General features: G+C 34.7%; 2 protein-coding genes across 5 annotated transcripts in view; one reads left to right on the top strand and one right to left on the bottom strand.

The window, feature by feature from the left end:
* Positions 1-15045, bottom strand: part of LOC140747752 (sodium/hydrogen exchanger 9B2) — a 50454-nt gene continuing 35409 nt past the window's right edge. For all 4 annotated transcript variants that reach the window (XM_073080340.1, XM_073080341.1, XM_073080342.1 and 1 more), the window contains 11 exons: positions 12622-12713; positions 11936-12035; positions 11210-11358; positions 9876-10107; positions 9333-9502; positions 8738-8952; positions 8403-8574; positions 8159-8313; positions 7102-7266; positions 6289-6493; positions 1-3060 (listed from right to left, as the gene is read on the bottom strand). In XM_073080340.1, the coding sequence (XP_072936441.1) occupies positions 2816-3060; positions 6289-6493; positions 7102-7266; positions 8159-8313; positions 8403-8574; positions 8738-8952; positions 9333-9502; positions 9876-10107; positions 11210-11358; positions 11936-12035; positions 12622-12713 (1900 nt within the window). In that variant the 3' untranslated portion in view covers positions 1-2815. The remainder of the gene's footprint in view (positions 3061-6288; positions 6494-7101; positions 7267-8158; positions 8314-8402; positions 8575-8737; positions 8953-9332; positions 9503-9875; positions 10108-11209; positions 11359-11935; positions 12036-12621; positions 12714-15045) is intronic.
* On the top strand, positions 3720-5481 carry LOC140747754 (uncharacterized). The gene has a single exon (XM_073080345.1). The coding sequence runs from the start codon at positions 3816-3818 to the stop codon at positions 5409-5411; it is 1596 nt and encodes a 531-aa protein (XP_072936446.1). The 5' UTR covers positions 3720-3815; the 3' UTR covers positions 5412-5481.

Genomic DNA, 15045 nt, shown 5'->3' with positions numbered 1-15045 from the left:
TACGATAAATAGTATTTTATTGATGTTTTTATCATTTCAGCTTCTTAAGCATATTTTAACAAACATAGTAACTTAACAATACACTGATCATTTAACAATTACTTATTTTTACGATTATTTGTAATGGTCCCTAATAATAACTGTAATATAATACTTCAGTAGGAATTAAGATACTACTAACTATACTATTTTTATTTTTTCATTCTCACTAAATAATAAAATATAATGTTATAATTTAAAATTAACACACTTGGAAAATTATCTGCAACTGTACCATGTTTTTGTAATCTGAAACATTAGCTTATATAAAAACAATTTATAAATGACATATTTCACAAAATTTGAAACCAAATGTGCGTATTATTTTGTGTCAAACGATAAATTTATACAAAGTAAATGAACTACAAAAACTGTTTTTCGAATAAAATTAAGGCACAATTTTTACAATCACAAGACCTAACTGTAATGTAATGTGTACATTAAATACAAGAATACAACTACATACGATTTAATACTTTAGTTTTCCGGACTGGTAACAGTAAAACTTAAGTAAACATTACCTGAAAAGCGAGGTGTAATTTTCAGCTAAGAATTAAATAAGTATACATATTTATCACAGTTATTATAAATTATTCTAAGAAACTTTCCAATGGATTTCGAATTAATGACATTAAGAACTACACTATTCATATTTTATAAATATGTTAAAGTTATAAAATTTAAGTACCAACAAAATAGTCTTCATCTGTTTGTACGCTAATATATAATTAATGAATATGTCCGTGTGTTTGCATGAATGTGATGGTCCTATTTAATGCAAGTTTAAGTATATGTTATCTGATTTAAAATAAATTGATACTTAGTACTATGTAATAATGTATAATGATTATTTCATTCAATTGAATTATTCAAGTATTCATTTCATAATAAAAAAGCTTTTCAATAAAGATGAATCGTATAAATATTAAAGGAAATGGTAGTAGATATTACCAAGGTCACAATTACAATGTTGTCAGCGGGTGGAAAAATGTATATGAATTGCGTCTATAGGGAAATCTTTAACTTTCCTTTTATCACTACTTCATATGCATATAAAGTGGTGCTCCATTTAAGTGACCTCGGATGTGCTACTGAGTTGAATGTAATTATTTTGCTAGTCTAGTAGATTTGTAGAGTGGTTATACAATGTACCTACCTAGATACTATGATTGTAGCCATGAACACAGGTAGTCTATTTTCGTAACACATTCCCCTCCTTATTCATAAACGCCTAATAATAACAATTTACGTATCGTACATGTTGTCTTATTTCTCCTTAATATTCAAAATCATGATAGCTAGAAACGAAAGATGTGATTTAAAATAACGTTTATAAATAAGGGTATTGCAGTTAAGGTTTAAAGTATCTAGGTAGATTAATACTTAACAATATTTTACACGAGATAAGTACATAAAATTGTGACGTTGATCTACAACTAAAATACCGATTGCAATTAGAATAAATAGATAAATACTTAGGTACTTATAATCGTAAGGGCATGTGTAGTGTAGTTATTTTACTAGAACCTTTTCGGATATTTTTTATCGATTAAACCACACCAAAATAAGCCCAATACATGTATCATTCATACATTTTTTGATTTTGTTTTTATTAATTAGTGCTATCGTCATAATAAGTGTTTTAATTGGTATGAAACTTTCTGTTCAATTGTTTAAACAAACGTTGTGTTGATGGTGAATCAGTTTTGGTGTGTCGAAAGTTTGATCGAGCTTTCTCTATTTAAATGGCTTGATACAGGCGTAATAGGTAAAGAACTTTTTAAGGAGCTTAAAGCTTCGCATAGATGGCGTCTTTACAAATGTGCCCATAAACAATCCTAATTTTTGCACTTTCTATCAAATTGGCATTGCATTATCTCAAAAATACTGTAAAAAAAATACGATATAATGTTATAAAACCTACAAACATTCGTGCTTACAATGTTTTGGCGCCATCGTGTCTTTTATACAAATGTATGTAAGAAACTAAGTTAAATTTCGAGTTTCCTTTGTTCCGCCTTTAAAAAATCAAGACGTACATAATATCTTTGGGTTTAGTATTAAGTAGAGTTCCTAGTTGCGAAAATTGGTGACCACTTCATATATCGGCTACAAAACGGTGAATAGTGTATTTGATGACGTAAGGTTGGGGTAATACCGGAACTAGGATAAAAGAGTACGTTTGATATTTTAGGCTTAATTGGCAATATTTGTTGAAATTGACTACATCGTATGTGTACACCATTTTCATGGTATATTGTGCGATTTCGTCGATTTTAAGCGATATGCCTTATATAGCGTGCGATTTTCATAGTACAGTTTTACCCCAGACCCGATGCATCCCAACTAAGGCTGGATTCACATGCATTATATTATATTATATTTGGCATGGTCATTTTTCTTATTCATTTCACAGATTTTCATTCGTTTAATAACAATTAGCCACAGTACAAACATAAATCGGATTTTATACAATTTGTTCTACTTTTATACAGGAATAAAAGACGAATATTGATTCGATAAATAATTTTTCAAATCAAATTGTATTAATTTGATTTGCTTAACAAGTCTGGTAAGTATTTATTTTGCGATGAACTTTTTTACTATAAAATCGTCCAGTGCATGCATCGTGCATGCATTGGGCCATCCCAGTGTAAAACGTATGTACCAACATTTATTAGAAAAGATTTGTCCTACATAAACGTGCCGTACTTAAAATGCCATGTAAACCCAGCGTAAGCTGGACGGTGGTAAGTTGGTAACACTACACAGGTTGTCAAGTGCGGTGGTTGGGTTGCACGGTGACGGGCGCGGGCGAGCTGTGCGCGGCGGGCGCGGGCGGCGCGGCGGGCGAGGCGGGCGAGGCGGGTGAGGCGGGCGCGGGCGCCACCGCGGCGGCGGCGGCGGGCGCGGTGCTATCCGCTGACGTCGCCAGCTCCGCCTCCGCGTCCCGCTCCGCGATCTCCTCCTCGTCGATGATGGAGATGTCCCGGATGGACGGACGATGTGACCGCCGCCAACCTGTGAAACATACCATCAACTCGTTAATGTCGAATCTAAGTCGAAACCAATTGAAATGGGTTACACAACCTATGAAACATACCATCAACTCGTTAACGTCGAATCTAAGTCGAAACCAATTGAAATGGGTTTCACAACCTATGAAACATACCATCAACTCGTTAACGTCGAATCTAAGTCGAAACCAATTGAAATGGGTTTTAGGGTGATCAGTTTCGGGTAGATATCTATAAAGCTAGTAGCATAATCGTTCACGAGTAGATAAATATCTACCAATAAAAAATAAAAAAAATGAAGGGGCCTTTTAAGTGCGAAATGCAATGTAATTTTGTCTTGGAGAAAAATTGTCGCTAATATTTTTAAATATTATCCACGGTCTTTATTGACTTAGGAATACAAATATTTAATAGAAATTTTTAATAGAGAAAATATAATTTAAATAAATTTCGATTATATTATTACCTCATCCGACAATGTACAAAATGAAATAACTCGACTAAATTGGAAAAATGTTAAACAAAAAAATAATATTAATTCTTAATATTTATTGTGAGTAGAATAGAAGTAACTAAATATAATTAATAGGGTAAATAATAGATTATTACATAAAATTTCAATATTATCATAAGTAAGCATTAATCGTTACTAAATGATTAAATTCTTAGTAAACATTAGTAGATAAAAGGCCAAAGTGCAGTTGATAAACATATTTTTGTAATTGTAGCGATTCTCTCTATAGAGTTCCAGTTATCGAAATGTTTGCCTCTAAGACGGTTTATTGGCTAGGAATTATTTCTACTCTGGCTATAATATGTCAAATGTGTTATTCAACAAGTGATGTAAGTGTTGAAAATGTGTACACGGATAAAATCTTTGAAGTAGATTTAGAACCTACTTTAGATTCTCCAGTAGCAGATGTTATAGAAGAATCGGAAGAAAATCCCGTTAAATTTGTAACTTCTAGCACAATCGCAAAAAGTGAAGAAAGACAAGATTTTGAAAATGACCTCGTCAATAATTGGATTACAGAAATATTGAGTGGTAAAGAAAAGCAAACAAAGATCGAGCGACCATTTAACCAGAAGAGAGTTACCCGTCAGAGTCATTCCGGTTATCCTTTATATCCTACGTTGCCAACAAACCCAGTTTACGGAAATTATGGACCTTATAACAGTTATAACCCAAATAATGCGACGAATTCATATTCGCATGGACTTCCGCCAAACGTTAGATTGAATACTACAAATCCAGTTTACTACAATTATCATAACTTCACACGTCCTGGCACTACAAACTTTTCGGCAAGTGTTCAAAATCCGTACAAATATCCTATCCACAATGGTAAAAACATGTCCTATCCTCAATATAATAATAATCCTGTTAATCCAGGAGCGACGTATAATAGCGGGTACCCACATAATCGTCCTGCTTCCAATTATAGCGCGAATCCATACTTTCCCCAACCAACTCCTAGACCATTTCATCAAGGAGTGCCAAATAACCAAATAAGTCCGACATATCCTACAACTAGGCCATATTATCCAGGATCAGTATATCCTGGGACATCAAATAATCGGACATATCCTGGTTTTATTCAAACAACAATTAGACCACCTTATACAGGAGCAAATAATATGAATCCTAGTTATCCCCAATCGACTAGCAGAAGTAATATACCAACTAACCCACAGATGCCATACAATCGAACCAATGCTCAAAATCCACAATCACCAATTTATCCCGGAGCACCAAATAATGTTTTAAATCCTGGTTACCCTGGCACTTATCCTGGCAATCGTTATAATTCTACTCTTCCTACTTACGGTCCACGACCTCAATATAATGTACCAACAAACTCATCTCCGTATAATTCACAAAATGGAAATCGCCCATATAATCCGAATTATAATGCAAATAATTCTAGTTCGCCGTACGGAAGAATGCCTGGATCGCAGCATCCTTCTTATAATAATAACGGCCCTTATAATTCTTGGGCTCATCAATCCCAAGGTTACGGACAAACATCATTGAATAAGAATCTCCAAGCAAATAATACCGCATACAACCCGTTAGGTGACTTAATCTTCCACAATCCTAATTCAATTCCTCCGGGATACACACCAAACACACCGTCACCAAATACTCAATATTTCGGCAATGCACCGAATGGGCCTAATCCCCAAAACAATCCGTATTCAGGTTATCCCTCCCAATGGAATAACCAACATCCTTCCCCAAATCAGTATAATGCAGGTTCAGAGCGTAGGAACTTTTTCTATCCTCCGCAAACCAACGGGTCCAGTTACGACCCTCGGAAAAATCCACCAGAGCATTTTTCATATCCTCATTGATTAAATTAATATTGTTTGTTTAATTTTGAATTGTTATATTAATTCCTGATATAAAGATGTTTCAAGTAAAGTTTTTTGTTTTATTGTTTTTAATAATAAGATTTTTGAAAACGAAGTTGTCTTATTATTTTCATTGAAATATTTCATCCAATTTATAACAATATTAAACAACAAATATGTATTCAGCTCCATCAAATAAATATTATATTTATAACAGAATTAAATATATGAAATAATAATATAAGATATAAAAATGTAGATTGTTAAATATATTTGTTCACTCCAATAAAAAATTAATAACTTTTAGCACTGGTTCTCGCATATGGCAGTATGCATTTGAACTGGTATTTCAAGTTTGGCTGACGGATATCTGTAACCAGATCTATGTAGATTGTTGAATAGTGCTTCTACTTGAAGCTCGTCACAAATGCGTTTCTGTTCCAGAGGACTAATGTGATAGCCTCGTAGGAGTATGTAAGTTGCCAGTATCTACTACACCGAAACGCAGAACTGCTTTACGCTAAAATAGGTTAAAGGTGGTAGAACTCTCTGAGGTTCGACTCTCATAATAGCAGTGTTAAGTGCTGCTGTGTTCTGGTTTGAAGGGCGTGGTAAGTGAGACATACTTTTCCTTGGCCTTCCAGCTTAGTCCTCAGGGGTAGCGGAACAACTGTGGCCGACCTCACGTAGGAGATTCTAATCCTATCTGGGGTTGATTATAGATGTCCATGGGCGGCAGTCGCCACTTACTATCAGGTGAAATGCATGCTCGTCTGCTACTCCTTTACTAAAAAGGGTGTGGCGGTGGTACCTTCCTGGCGATTGGCTGAATCGGGTCCTTTCACCTTTTTTATTGAGTATATAACTTGAAGCTTACCTTCAAGTACTGGCGGCTTAGTAGTTTTGGAGAGAAGGCGAGGCCCAGTGATAGTGATAATGATGGCCCCGAGCGGCGCGGTGAGCACGATGGACATGATGCACACCGTGATCACCACCTCCGCGTACTGGATCTCCTGCGTCATGGGTCTGTCTTCCGTTACCATTTTGCGGACTTCGTCGAGAGCCACTGGGGCTAAGGCAGCCTGGAATAACAAATTATAATATTACAGTACATTATTAAGGAGCGGACATTGTTTAAATATAGTTTTATTATTAAAATGATTATTATCTTTGTGACTGTCAAGGAGGCATGAGTATTGATATGAAGAGATTAAACGTCGACTACAGTATTTCCAGAAATGAAACGATAATAATTGGCCAAGTAGGAGTTGAAATCGCACATCGGTGGCTTCCGTACCACCAAATGTTCAATATTATTTATTTTTACTATTTGTTACGTCACATTACCGTCACATACCGATGTGTGATGTGACGATGTGAACACAGATGGCGTTAGTGGTCTGGGCGTTGATTTCTTCTATTTGCACCCCCTTTTATATTCAACTTTTTTATTTTTGGTATTTGTTGTTATAGTGGTTAAAGTTATATATATGTATATGTACATTGTAAAAAAAATCAAGTGTCTACATATGACGGTTCAAAAGATAGATGCCTGTGACAGACGAACAGACAGCGGAGGCTTAGTAATAGGGTTCCATTTTTTACGCATTGGGTACGAGACCCTAAAAATAAAAAGTAGAAATAGTTACAAGGCAAGATTTCGTAGGATCCTCAAGTTTCATTTTAGTACCTGCACTGTAGCTTTAGCCATCCAGGCGAAGCCGACGAAGATTTTCTCTTTCATGTTGAGGTTGCTGCGCACCGCCGACGCGCTGGTAACGACCGCGCGCAGCACCACGCACGTCAGCGTGATGCCGCTGCACACCAGCATCAGGGATGGAGGCAACTCTGAAAGCTGATGATAGTCGTGTTATGTAACGCAAAGCAAGAGCATATATAGACAGAGTAGGTATTTTTAACCGACTTCATCTTGTTCGTGTTCGTTTACAACGTTTTGATTTACTTAGTTCTGAATTCACTTTGTATCTAAGTACAATGCTACAATTTGAAATATATGAAAATTAAGTTAGTTAAATTAAAAAATATATAAATAAGTCTAAGTATACAGGGTAAATTTTTCAAATGGGCCTTCAGGGCTTAATCCAAATCTATAAGGATTAGCGAAATTTTTTGAAAGGAGTTACGAGGTCGATTTTGATTAAAACTAAAATTTATTATTCGTTTTTTAAAAGATCTTTTTCCCTAGCCAGGCATGTAAGGATTTTGAAAAATTTTGAAAAAAGAAAACAGACGACCTATATAATTTTACTGTCAGAGTATGTCGCTTATAAGGATAAAATTTTGCGAAGTAATGACAAATTATGATTTATCTTATATTGTCAAACTAACCCATTTTTTTAAGACAATACATATTTTTTCATATTAGGTTTTAAACATTTCGCATATTCACTAAATTTGTGCCGCGACGAAAGCGGACGTTCTGTTCTCTAAGAATTTATATTTCTATGTTCGAGTTAATGAAGGTTATTTTTCAGAGCATTATAATAGATTGTCAACTTGCTATGCGCAAAGTTTCGTTTAATACAGATGTAAAATTGTCTATTTGCGTGAATTACTTTTTCGAGTTGAAACCGAGTGATTACTAACAAAGAGATATAAGAAATGAATACTATGAAAAATATGAAAGATATACTAGAAAATCATATTTAACGTTGAGAAGAACTTGTGTGTGAATTAAGCATTTATTAAAAATTATGATTTAATAACACTTTAGATTTGTTAAATACCACAACTTGTGCGCCGGTGACGCCGAATAGCATAGGCTCGAAGAACATCCAGAAAATTTCGAAAGCGGTTGCCACCGGGTTATCCTCTATCTCCCAGCCTAAATCAGCCCAGTTCTTGCAGGCCACGAATGCAAACGCTATGACTGCCAATGGACCTGTAGGACAAAAAAAAATAAAGAAGTAACTTAATGTAACTAGAAATTATTTGGTAAAACAGTGTGTTAGCAACAACAACAAAACTTACCACCACCGCTCCAGCCTATTTCCTCTGATCCGATGATGCACACTAAGCCTCCAGCAAGGAGCAGCAGAACCCTCAAGGGTACTAAGAAGGCGTCGTTCCGCTCTGGGATGTATTTAACCAAATATCCACACAGTACACCGAATGCGATACCAGCAATTACACTTAAAGGACCCTGAAACAAAAATGTTTTAATAAATTTATCCGTGCAATTCACTTTGCAAATACGAGTATCGAAAATCTTTAAATATAATATAAGTAACATCTAAAAATATAAATAAGTTTAAATTACTGAAAAAAAAGTATAATTATGGACGTAGGATGTAATAAATACGTACCTGAATGACATTCATAGTGAGGGAGGAACTGGAGAACATGATAGAGCTGATAATACCAAAGACGGCTACACTGGCGGCGTCGTCAATCCCGGAGACCGCTAGCACGAGGGTTGGGATACCCTTCGACACACCGTACCCCTTCCCTCGGAGACGGAACAAACATGGCACTATTACCGCGGGGGACACCGCCGCAAACAGTGAAGAGAGAAGGAAAGCTGGAAATAGCAGAATTCTTGTGTTTAATAATATCTTTAATATAAAATGACTAGTCCTAACGACACATTCGGGACTTATACGACACATAATTTAGGATGCTTTTCATATTATAATATGTAGACAAATGAAACTAAAGAATATCGACCATTGGTGACTATTGAATCTCTGTTCGGACTTGTATAGTCGTACCGAGATTTGGCTCGTTAGATGTGTCTCCATAATGCGTCTTCGCTACTTCTGTTTTTTAGTACAATGCCTATAAAAGTATTTTTAACTATAGATTCAAATCACTTAGTTATCATTAGGGTGTCCGGTTTTTTATAAAAAGAATGTGGAAATGTGTAAAGTTATATATTCATGAAAAAAAAACTGAACTTACCCCAATTCCAAGGCAGTCCAAGTAGCAAATTTGCCATAACAGCACATAGGACGCATTCGAACGTCCACGGCACTAGGGCCAATTTTATAACTGTTAGGAAGAACTTCTTCATAGCTACAGGGTCCAGGTCCAAGCCAGCTCGGGTTAAAATTATGGTTAAAGCTATTTTTCTGAAATGATAAGAAACATTATTACACACATATACATTCTGATTAAAAGTAATTCAGATTCTGTTGTGAGGTGTGTTATTATAAGATTCTTCGAGTAACGCTTAGATTTAACAATTTTATATACTCAAATATAGAAAACAAAAGTTCATACTCATACCTTCAAACTATTTCATGTACCGTGGAGACCACGAACACACTTAAAATACAAATACCATATGGTCTAGGACATAATTATTATGGTAACAATTGTGCCATGCGACTTGTTTTGTTCTAAAACATGTGATTACATAAATGCAGGTGAGGCATCTGTAGGTATCTTTACTCAATAATTTTAAAAACCCAAAGTCTTAAAACGAAATTAAAAGACTCTTACCTTATATACGAACATACATGTTGATAGGATTCGTCAAAGTTGACAAAACCAATGTTTTTCATGATGATACCAACGATGAGCATGCCAATGAGCTGCGGCAGCGTGGTGATCTTCAGAATGAGCCAACCACCGAAATTGGCGGCGATCGTCAGCCCGGCCAACATGAACAGCTGGCCTCCGGGGGCAGCAGTATCCCCTAGCACGATCCATACGATGACCCATACTAATAAACCTGTGCAGATTTATTATACTATCTTTAAAATCACGTTAAACTATTCTCTTATACACCTTATAATGTAGGGTAAAAAAATAATAATCGGATTAAGTTTTACCATGACATTTATCTTTGGTGGATAATTGTACATAAATACAGTAAGAAATATCTCAATATGGCTATAAATAGATTGGCAAAGACAAATGAAAGATATTTTAAACTATCGTTTTGTCTTTTGTTTTTAAATCGATTTTCTTTTGTTGGATATGTAGATACTATTGACTAGCGTTTCTGTCATCAATAGAACAATTGGGAAAAATATGATTACGACCGCATTTTATCTATTGAGCGAGCACTAAATAAAGTTAAAAAGTGTGTGTGTGTCAGCTACGACGCACGATTGGAGTTTACTACTTACGAACGATAATTATGATATATATCGAATAGAAAAAAAGGGTAAATGAACGCATCTGCTAAAATGATAAGAGAAACAAACATATATCTGTAATTATTCGGATTATTTATATTACTTCAGTAATGCGTATTACATAAAGTATGTTACAAAATAATATAAATAATAATAATAATTGTGTTCAATTTATACAAATCCAATTTTAGGATGATTGGTTTCTTTCACTTTGAATTATAATATCATTCTTAAATACTGTAATTATAGGTTTGTGGTAACTGAAATACGATACGTGAACTTCGGAAGTTACATGAGTTATGAATCGTGAAAACACCGCATCAATAGTTGTACCATATCTAGCGCGCAACACACACGTACAAACATACGCACACATTCAACTCTCAGACTGGAGGTAGTGAACTATACAGTGAGACTACGAAGTATCGCGCAAAGAGGAGACCCCGAGAATGAGATACGCTGTGTAATGTATTCCATCTCATTCTTTTACACGTTCAATCCTACAGATATATATGTTTGTCTCTTTCTACGTTACGCCTCAACTTTTCGTGTTACACTTGATTTTACTCCTCATAAAATTTCCGTACCGGGCCTTATAACTCAAATCGTTTCTTAAGGAGTAAACTCCAAAAGATTGAAAAGAATTAAATAGTAATGTTAAATTAGTGAGCTTCAGATAAATATAAAACTCACCAATTAGGAATATTGATAACGTTTGAGCAAAGTGTCGGTATGACGGGCATAGGGGGTAGGGGCATATCTTCTGCCAGTGCGGAGGCTCCCACGTCGGTATCCCGGAATCTGTCTGATGACACTTTTGACAACACGCGTACCACCACGACCTGAATAAAAAAAAACAAATATTTGAAAAATACTGATTAGTCGTATTAAATGTAAACTCAATTGATATACCTCCATAAATTCATTAACCTCGATATATGGATTAGATTTAAGTAAAGTTTTCTATATTATAGAAGTAGGAAACGAGCATGCACTGCATCTGATGGTAAGTGGCAAATGCCCTCAATGGACACGATAATAAAACCCACGTAGGATTAAAATTTAATCTGAAGTCCACACATACTTCGTTAGCTTTTAACCTAACCACATCCTTCAAACATCCTTCAGAACATAGAAGTGCTTAACAATGAAGTCAATAGGCAGAAATAGTTGTCGCAGTGGTGCCGCCGGAGTCTACAAAGATTTCTAACTTTAAATATCTTTAGCTACATAATTTATATTTTGAAATACGTACTTATTATTAGATTTCATTATATGATAGGTACTTTTAACGTACAACTTTCATTATTATTTTATTACTTATCTTAATCAATAAATAACTCTAAGGCGAATTTAACACCCAAGGAGACTGAAGATACAATGAAGCGTATTCTATAATAGTTTCAAGACATAATTTACCTCTCAATGTGCTCGCTGTGGTGTGATAATGCCCTCTTGGAGTAAATGGAGGAAGTCGTAGAATATTTCTTGTACCTGCCTTCGATGTGCGCCGGTCGGTCTGTGGATCACACGACAAAATGTCACCTTTCAAATGAAAAGCTGTAATCGATATAAGGTTTCCTGGGAACCAACATATGTCTTGTGGCAATTTGTAACAGATGTCATTTTCTCGTACACAAATACAAGAGTGTTTATGTTTGTTTGTTTGTTTATTTTTTTAGTGGAAGTAGCAAAAGCGGTTCACGCCGCCTGTAATAGACTGTATAGAACAGGGATTCTTACTGAATCTGATTACAGAAGAGTTGCGCTTCTGAGGACTAATCGATTCATATAGAAGTATTTACTATGAACTAACATGTTATATATCATTATGTATTTACTTAATTTAAATATATAGTTAATCCAGGTATGGTTTTTAATTATATTTTATAAACGAATGGTGAACTTTTCTTACGGCTTAATTGAAAAAATGCGTCCATACTTATTCAGTGCCTATCACTCTAAAAATATGAAAATATATAGAAACCGCGTACGCATTACGTGTAGCAATTCAAGGTAGACGTAACGAAAATGTGTTTCATTCATATTGTATGTGTATTTATTTTTTGTATATATGAGTGTGTCAATAAGTAATGAAAGCTTACCCCATGACGTATCCATTTCTGCCGCCATGGCATTATGTAGATTGCTTTTACGGCGCGATGGCCCCTCCGCCTGTGCAGATACACGGCCATTCCTAAAACCGAAAAAAATAAATTCAATATTATACATAATACATATTATTATGAACAAAAAGATCATAAGTATGTAGTACTCCAAGAGGGCATTATCACACCACAGCGAGCACATTGAGAGGTAAATTATGTCTTGAAACTATTATAGAATACACTACATTGTATCTTCAGTCTCCTTGGGTGTTAAATTCGCCTTGGAGTTATTTATTGATTAAGATAAGTAATAAAATAATAATTAAAGTTGTACGTTAAAAGTACCTACAATATAATGAAATTTAATAATACTAATAAAGACGTTAGTAGTATATCTATGTATGAGACCCTTCATACATAGATATACTACTAACGTCTATTGCATACATTTCGATACTACGAATTCAGCAAAGTGAGTTAACTAGAAACGTAAATTATTTTTGTCTACTTATTTTGCGAAAATCGCTTTGGAGTTACGGGATCGATTTTATTACTCGTAAAAATTAAAACTGTGTAAGTAATTACATTTACAAAAGTCTGCGTCCGTAGTCGGGAATCAAACTTGTTTATTTTGAATATTAACGCAGTCTCTATTATTGCACTATTCTACGGTGGGTTGTGTGTTACATATTTTATAACATAGGGTAATAAAATCATCGACCGTTGATAAGTGAGGTCATAAATATATTATAAAAAAATATTCATGAAAGTGAGCGTTTAATTTTATTTCGCCATGGTTCATTACTTTCCAGAGTTTGAGGATATACTTTTACGGGTAATATGTATTTTAACTCTAAGTATGCAATTTTAGTTTTACCAAAATCGGCACTGTAACTCCTTTAATTTTAGCTTAAAGAGTAAGTATTTGATATATCGATACCTCGCAAATTAACAACTCCACTTTTTTCAAAATACTTTTTTTATTTACTTTGATTTCGTTCAACGCCATTTATTTATCAAAATAAATAAAAAAAAACATTTTGAAAAAAAGTGGAGTTGGCTGATTTGCGAATTAAGGTATCGATATGCGAGTGTTATGTTACTTAAGTATCTACATTGTATCGACGTAAACGTTGTTTTACAGGGAGTAACGCAGTGTTATCATGCAGCGAAGACAAATGTTTGATAGCTACTGCCGGAAGAAGACCAAATGAAAATATACATACGACACTCATAGCTTTTATCATGTTCAGATTAGGTATTTATCATTTTTACAAGCTTTTATTTTATTGTACCTTTAACATTTAAGTCTTTTTCCACTTAGGTATATATAAAACAAGTAGTTTGAAGGTGGTAGAGCCCTCTGTGGTTCGCTCGCCGCCACCCTTATTTCTGCCTCATAACAGCGGTGTTAAGCGCTGCTGTGTTCTGGTTTGAAGGGTGTGGTAAGGGAGACGTACTTTTCCGAGGAGTTAAAACTTAGTCCTCAGGGGTAGCGGCGCATGTGTAGCCGATCTCAGGTAGTAACATCTAATCCTATCTGGGGTTGATTACGGATGTCCATGGGCACCAGTATCCGCCATCAGATGGATTGCATGTTCGTCTGCTACTCCTACATTATAAAAAAAGTAAATAATTATTGTAAAGACAAAACACCTTAGAAATATAGTGTATGTGTCCCTACCATTTAGAAGAATCCAACGACAATTCATATGTTAAAATGCGTCAAACTCTTTGCTGAAGGCATGCAGGACGTGCTAAGGGATGAGACATACATACTGACGCTCGGAAAACTCTACCCTCCGCATTCGGGTAATAAAAGGCTTTTACGACTTCAATATTTTATATGAATTAAAATCACAAATATATATCAGTTATCAGATATATTGATTGCGTTCGTCATAGTACATATTTCGGTAAATTAACTTTTTGTTATAAATAAAGGTGCTAATATTTTGGCGTTAACTTGTATATGGCTGCAATAAAATATACTACAAGTCACATCTAGGTAATTTACTCAATGTATGCAGCCAATGCCAAAAGCCAGTTACCAATAAATATTTTTTATCAATAATCATTACATTTGTTGTATTTTTATATCCTGTTATGTTTAATAGATGTAAAATTAGTTTGTCTTGTCAGTTGTTTCAAAAAATATTTGATCAATGAAAATTATTTACAGTAATATTGTGTATAAATTAAAACTATAAAAAATGTATATGAGCCCAATTGCTCTGTGATATGTCCAAGACACAAGCATTAATTCGCTAGATTGCCAAACTTAATCCTTGACCAAAGCAAGATAAGCTCTTGTGTTATTAGAAGCGCCAATCAGGCATTAAGACAATTCTCTATAGAAAAGCTTCACCTATAGATTCCACGGACTTAAAAATGCAAGCCTCTTGACTGCCAATTTGTAAA

Source organism: Epargyreus clarus, unplaced genomic scaffold (genome assembly GCF_041222505.1).
Source record: "Epargyreus clarus isolate Ecla_fem2 unplaced genomic scaffold, WU_Ecla_fem_2.2 ptg000015l, whole genome shotgun sequence".
Taxonomy (NCBI): Eukaryota; Metazoa; Arthropoda; class Insecta; order Lepidoptera; family Hesperiidae; genus Epargyreus; species Epargyreus clarus.
The sequence above is the reverse complement of the archived record's forward strand: the minus strand, read 5'-3'. Positions and strand labels throughout refer to the sequence as shown.

Excerpts from the sequence above, each read along its gene's own strand:
- LOC140747754 (XM_073080345.1), top strand. The coding sequence starts at position 3,816 with ATGTTTGCCTCTAAGACGGTTTATTGGCTAGGAATTATTTCTACTCTG.